At 40.9% G+C, this 6934-nt stretch overlaps 1 protein-coding gene across 1 annotated transcript; it reads left to right on the forward strand.

Moving 5' to 3' along the window:
* Positions 1-963: 963 nt before the first annotated feature.
* Positions 964-6899, forward strand: LOC139575796 (tetraspanin-3-like). Its single transcript, XM_071401104.1, has 7 exons — positions 964-1187; positions 3024-3215; positions 3331-3405; positions 3544-3645; positions 3776-3928; positions 4786-4869; positions 5759-6899. Exons 1-7 carry the CDS (start codon positions 1125-1127, stop codon positions 5849-5851), a joined length of 762 nt encoding a protein of 253 aa, XP_071257205.1. The 5' UTR covers positions 964-1124; the 3' UTR covers positions 5852-6899.
* The last annotated feature ends 35 nt before the right edge of the window (positions 6900-6934 follow it).

Here is a 6934-nt window from a genome sequence, read left to right on the forward strand (position 1 = left end):
GGTTTCCAGTTTGCATAAAGTCCAGTGAAGTTCCTTGAGGGCCGTCGTGGTATCGGCTTGAGGGGAGATATACACGGCTGTGACAATTACCGAGGAGAATTCTCTTGGGAGATAATACAGTCAGCATTTGATTATGAGGAATTCTAGGTCAGGTGAACAAAAGGACTTGAATTCCTGTATGTTGTTACAATTACACCATGAGTCGTTAATCATGAAACACCCCCGCCCTTCTTCTTCCCGGAGAGATGTTTATTCCCGTCGGCACGACATACAAACAAACATTATCGACTCCTACAGCATATCCCAAGAGAGCCATGTTTCTGTGAAACAGAGTATGTTACAATCCCTGATATCTCTCTGGAAAGCAACCCTTGCCCTAATTTAATCTACCTTGTTATCTAGAGACTGGACATTAGCGAGTAATATACTTGGAAGCAGTGGGTGGTGTGCACGCCTCTGAAGTCTGACCAGAGGATCGCTCCATCTACCTCTTCTCTGGCAGCGTTGTTTTGGGTCAGCCTCTGGAATCAGCTCAAATTCCCTGGGTAGTTCGGACAAAGGATCCGCTTCGGGAAAGTTGTATTCCTGGTCGTAGTGCTGGTAAATTGATGCCGCTCTGATATCTTCTAGTTCTTCCCGGCTGTGGGTAATGTAACACTTAAGATTTTCTGAGCTAACAATTTAAGAAATAATACATAAAAAAACGAAATACTGCAACATTTCCTAAGGACTAGAAGCAAAGCCCTCTCTGAAGCCCTCTCTGTCAGCACCATTTTAAAAAAAACATTAGATACAGTATAATTGTTTATATTTTTTTATAGGAGAAACAGGGCTGGCATGTAGGATTCCTCTCCCTCTAGCTCACACTTCAGTACAGTAGGTGGCAGTAATGACCCATAACAGTGGATGCCATCCGCCGATAAACCCCAGATAAACCCCACAGAAGAAGTTTGATGATCTCATCTGCACACGTGACATATCCGCTCTTTTGTAGAAGGCGGCAGTGGGGTAGAACCTACCACTGCACTGAGGTATAATAAGAACGGTCAGGACAGCCATTTTATTATCATAACATTCATGATCCATCCGAAATTACAGTAACATATTTGGATTCCAGCGCAACCATGGGCCAGTGTGGAATTACTTCATCAAAGACCGTCCTGGTGTTTCTGAATCTAATATTCTGGGTAAAATATCACGAACTTGTTTCAAAACATGTATTTGACGCTAGGTAGTCAAGGTTGGGATTAATTACAGTACGCAACAGAAATTGCTAACGTTAGCTGCAGCAAAGGGAGGCGTCTGCTAACATTAGCTAGCTCACGTTAATTCTCTACAAAATTAATATGTGGAGCTTTCCAACCATCCTGTCTAGTTTATTAAAGTATACATTATTTCTGAAATGTATGCTTTGCAGTTATTGCAAGCACGGGTAGAACAAGTACAGGTAGCCAGCAGATCCGACCCGTTGGTGGGTAGGACAGCATTCCTGTGTATATAAAACACTTTCCGTAAATGGCTGCTGTTGCCACATGCTAGCTAACATGAGGAAGAAAACGTCTGAACGACTACTAGTTTCAATTATACAATCTTCTCAGTGTAACAGTTGGGAAATGGAACAATTCGGAGTACAACGCATTTCCCAACCCTCGATTAAAGTACATTGAACGGGTTATATCTCGCGGTGTCAGAGACTAATGCAGCTGTTAGCAAGCGTGTCGGATCTGCTGGCTAATATCGGACAGGCATTTGCCATTGTTGTTAGCTCTAGCTTTTAGCTAGCTAACCGTCTGACATTTAATGCTGCAATTTGTTGCATGAAAACCAGCGAGATTGAATGAAATACTGCATAACGGTGGGTAAGACTATATGCACGATTGTAGTTTGTGCCAGTCAGTTTAGCAGAAAACGTATCAACACAGAGAACAATGAAAAACATCTTTGCTATCACTGTGAGAGACCTAGCTAGCCTGCTGGCTAACGCCTAGCCGCCATGCGATGTCCCCGACATTTCATTGCAGCATCAGTGTTTTCACAAGTTAGTATTTCATATTGTTTAGGCCTAACCTCTCACCCAATCTCATCTGATAGTAGCCTGACTACTCACGCTAAATTATTACGCTGCTCTGTCGTTCGCGATATACTTGAATTACCGAGAAGAAACTAACGGGCGTAGAGTTTGGCAATAGCAAGGAGTCCGTCTAGCAGCCAGACACATCTGATAGTGCTTGGTAATACAGTGTGCTGCAATGTTCACTTAGCTTAACTTTACATGACTGAAGATTCCCTTTATTTTTAAACAAAATTTCCAATTGCAATATAATAGCAAAAAAACATAGGACATCACTACACATGTATTTTTCTCTGAAGATACATACAATATCATTAAAGTAAAATAATAAACAAAAACAAGAAATAAAAATCCCTATACATGAATTGCCAGTGACAACAGTTTTAAAAGTTAGGGTACATATAAAAAAGAAAATAAAAAATGTCAGTGTTTACAATTGTTGTAAGGATACATCGTTTTTTAAAATATTGACTAATTGTAGATGTTTTATTAAATATTGGATTTTAAGTAAAAATATATTGCATTTAGCGACAGATTTCAAATAGTTTTGTTTTTATTTGAATAATAACATATTACGGCTCATTGTAAATACATGGGTCATATTAATTAAATTTTTAAAAATGTAATTACTTAACTCACTCCAAAATAACTTCAGAGTCACATTTTATCACAAAAATGGCATATGTCCTCTTAAGTCCATGAATTTAGACAAGTTATTGCAAGGGTATATTTTGCAAGTTTTTAAAGTGAAACTGAGGATACCCTTGCTACACACCAGCAGCTAGCCAGTGACCACATACCAACATTGTTTTAACAAACACACATAAAGGTTTGTCTCAGTCTGCACACAATATTGGGTTTTCTTTCTGATAAGCAAATAAACTTTGGATGTTACATGCCTGACCCACACTCTTTCTCTTGCTCTGTCTCCCTCTCACTGCCCCTTCTCTAGGCTGCAGCTGGAATTCTGTGTTACATTGGAGCCTATGTGTTCATCACATATGATGACTATGACCACTTCTTTGAGGATGTGTACACCTTGATCCCAGCGTCCATTATAATAGCAGTCGGGACTCTGCTGTTTATCATTGGGCTGATTGGATGCTGTGCCACAATACGGGAAAGCTCCTGTGGACTAACAGCTGTAAGTATTGAAAAGCACATGGATACAAATGTAATTTGTATAATGCAAGTAAATATAATTTCTAATCTTTGGACTAGATATTGAATTGATCATATCTCTTCTCTTTGCTCTGCAGTTTGCTGTCATTCTCCTGCTGGTGTTTGTCACAGAAGTTGTTGTGGTTGTTATTGGCTATATCTACAGAGCTAGGGTTAGTATTGGCCTACTCTCTAGTGTCTTATCGCACAAAAGCAATAGAAAAGGGTGAATGGGAATGCAGTTTGTTAGAATTTAATATGAATGTTACAATTCTTGCACAGATGAAATTGACGTTGTTGCTTGTACTCAGGTGGAAGATCAGGTGAACCACTCCATTCAGAAGGTGTATGATGAGTACAATGGCACCAACACAGATGCCCCCAGCCGTGCCATCGACTATGTGCAGAGACAGGTGAGAACAACGCGACTGGATTTATTTCTCTTGACATGTTTTTTAAAAGATGACTATAGGTGAGTTTGCAGGTGCCTACAGCAGTCTCACTCTCTCTCCACATCTCTCTCCTACCCTCTCCCCGTCATAGCTCCACTGCTGTGGCATTCACAACTACTCTGACTGGAGGAATACTCGCTGGTTCAAGGAGTCCAGAAACGACAGTGTTCCAGTCAGCTGCTGTAAACCCAACATCAGCAACTGTACTGGAACCATGAGCCGGCCTGGCGACCTCTACCCAGAGGTAAGAGAGAACACGCACGCCCAAGCGTTTCCTTTAGCCGGTAAATAGCCCAATGAAAATAAATATTGTCTATAAATGGACCTTTGTAGCTCAGTTGGTAGAGCATAGCGCTTGTAACGCCAGGGTAGTGGGTTTGAATCCCAGGACCACACCAACGTAAAATGTATGCACGCATGACTGTAAGTCACTTTGGATAAAAGTGTCAGCTAAATGGCATTTATTACAAATCCCATCGACTATGCATGGTGATTGGTTCAGGTTGTCTTTCAATCGCATCATCTCTCTACTATGCCTGTCTGTCTTGAGATTGCGCTCTCACTAGCGAACTTACAGCATTTTATCAACTGGTACCGGCGCACAATGTTTCCTGCGCCAGTGAGTCTGAAAAGTGTTCACTGTATTTTAAAGAGAATTTACAGACGTCATACAATTCCACCAAGGAGGACATTTTTGATTAAGTCATTTTGCTTCCCTCTTCCTCCTAATCTAATGCCTAGTCAAGTAGCTTAAAAATGCTGGATACCGTGCAAATCAAGTTAGCTAGTTAGCTAACTAGCTACCGTACCAAGGATGGAGGCACAGCATTTCTTTTTAAATAAACACTGAAACAGGATATTGTGCAAGGAGCCAACGTTCACTTCGTAGGCCCTCATTTCTCCTTGCATATTTATTGTAGTCACTTGCATATGGTGTCAATGAATTGTCAGTGGGCACTCCTAGAAAACCATTACCTAACACATGACGGCATTCAAATGGGAATCTATTTGATTTGGTTGGACATTCGACTCACACATTTATTTCCTAAAGAAAATACTGACATACACGCATGTTTTTAATATTTGTATTTTTTCCTCTAGGGCTGTGAAGCTCTTGTTGTGAAAAAGCTGAAAGAAATCATGATGTATGTCATTTGGGCTGCTCTGACCTTCGCTGCAATACAGGTAAACAAATATAGGCAGGTAGCCTAGTGGTTAGAGCATTGGACTTGTAACCGAATGCAAGATTGAATCCCTGAGCTGACAAGGTAAAAAATCTGTCGTTCTGCCCCTGAACAAGGAAGTTAACCCACTGTTCCTAGGCCGATATTTGAGTCCTTCTGTAATAACATCTGAACCATGTGTACCAGGTGCATGTTAACTAGAGCTGCAGTAATGTCCTCCTGCAGTGGGAGTCTCTAGTCTAGTAGGCCTTGAGCTGCTGCAGAGAAGCTGACCTGATTGTGTCAAATCGCTTTTTCAATGTTTCAACACTACCTTACGGGACATCACAACATGGGTTCTGCTGACCAGTCACTTCCCTTCTCCTTATGAGGATAACTTGCTCTATTTGTGGAGTCACTGGATGCATAGTAATTATGAAATGGATGTTCAAATGCAGTCTCATGAGTCATAACAATGTAGAATGCTGCAGGTATCCCAAACAGCCTTTATTCTCCAGGCATAAAGAGCATTTAAATACCAGCCCTGATGAAGGCATGCGTCACATTGTGCAGGTGTTAATGCTCAATGTACCCGGTTAATTAAGACTAGAGTGTTTTTCTACCTTTTTTGTAGGTATGATTCTTCTAGTTTTCCTTTTTGTTCTCCTTCATTCGAAGAACTTCACTTCACACACCAAGTTCTCTTCAATTAATCGAATCACATGTGATGGCATGGCACAAGACTGGGACAGAAACCCTGCACTACTGTCGCTCTAGGAGCAGGACTCCTTGAAATTCTAGTCTTTCACAAGACGGAGTAGCTGGCCAGTGCACGTGAAATTTTATTCTGGGTGCAGCGATGATGATTATGCTAACTATGCATACTGTTGTACTCCTCCATCTGCCCGTAGATGCTGGGGATGCTGTGTGCCTGTGTGGTGCTGTGCAGGATGGGGCATGACCCTGCCTATGAGCTACTGGTCACCGGCGCAACCTACGCATGAGGAGGACACAGGCCCCGCCCGCACCAAGGGCTCCACCAATAAGAATAAAGAAAAGAAGCCTCACCTGACATGTCCACAATTTTTAGTTTTCAGTAGTAGTAAGCTCAAGCACACCTTGCACAGGATAACTATTGTGTATACACTGGTGATGGGGTGGGGGGGGGGGGGGTCTGTGAAAATAATTATTTATTGAACATGCTTTGTAACTTTATTTTAATTTTAAATGTTTGTTTTTTAGACACGATGGAATTCCTATGGCCAAAGTTGTTAAATGGCGAATTGATATTGTTGTTTTTCTTTTGCTCAAGAAATACAGCCTTGCCTATTTTCTTTTCCCTTTTGGGGCACAAAGGATGATTAGGGGCTCTTTACGGAAGAGAACTACTGCTCAGTGCAATATGTGGAATGTACTCCTTTCTCATGTGTCAGTTTGCACTATGACTAGAGCTCTGGAGGTATTTAAGGAATATTTAATCATGTGAATATTAGAAGTACCTTTATCTATGAGGGACCCTGTAGTTTACCACTAAATTGTGAGTCAGTCTCCATTCATAGGTAGTGTAGAGGTACTTTACCAGTGTTACCTAAGACCCATGTGTAGATAGAGCTTTGTGTTACAAGTTGGTACATATGTAGGTGTTTTCCAACACACACATTCTAATACCTAGTATGAAAGGGAAGGGGTGAATCTCAATTGTATTTTCTTGATTCCCTTGTCCTCTCTCCTTGCCTCCTTTTAAAATGCATTGGAGGAGAAGATCCAAGTGGAGAAACCTTAGATCTGTGCATTGAGAAGCTGAGGAGGGAGGACATGAGGAATACAATTGAGATTCAACCCTGCCTGGGAATTTGATGTAAACCACCAAAGAATTGGGGCTGGGACGGAGGGAGTCACTTTTGTTTTGTATTTTTGTGGCATTGTGTATTATTTTTCAAACAAAAGTTAATATTTAGACTTGTAGCATTGCAGAAAATAATGTGAAACAAAGTCATGTAAATAGATTGGGGAAAGAACTTTGATTGAAATAAACCTAAATTTAAACTAAAACATGTTTTATTGTTCACTGATGAACTGAAGCACCA

Source organism: Salvelinus alpinus, chromosome 5 (assembly GCF_045679555.1).
Source record: "Salvelinus alpinus chromosome 5, SLU_Salpinus.1, whole genome shotgun sequence".
NCBI classification, from domain to species: domain Eukaryota; kingdom Metazoa; phylum Chordata; class Actinopteri; order Salmoniformes; family Salmonidae; genus Salvelinus; species Salvelinus alpinus.

Excerpts from the sequence above, each read along its gene's own strand:
- LOC139575796 (XM_071401104.1), top strand. The coding sequence starts at position 1,125 with ATGGGCCAGTGTGGAATTACTTCATCAAAGACCGTCCTGGTGTTTCTG. Across the intron at positions 1,188-3,023 it reads TTCTGAATCTAATATTCTGG|GCTGCAGCTGGAATTCTGTG; the intron begins GTAAAATATCAC and ends CCCCTTCTCTAG. Across the intron at positions 3,929-4,785 it reads CTGGCGACCTCTACCCAGAG|GGCTGTGAAGCTCTTGTTGT; the intron begins GTAAGAGAGAAC and ends TTTTTCCTCTAG.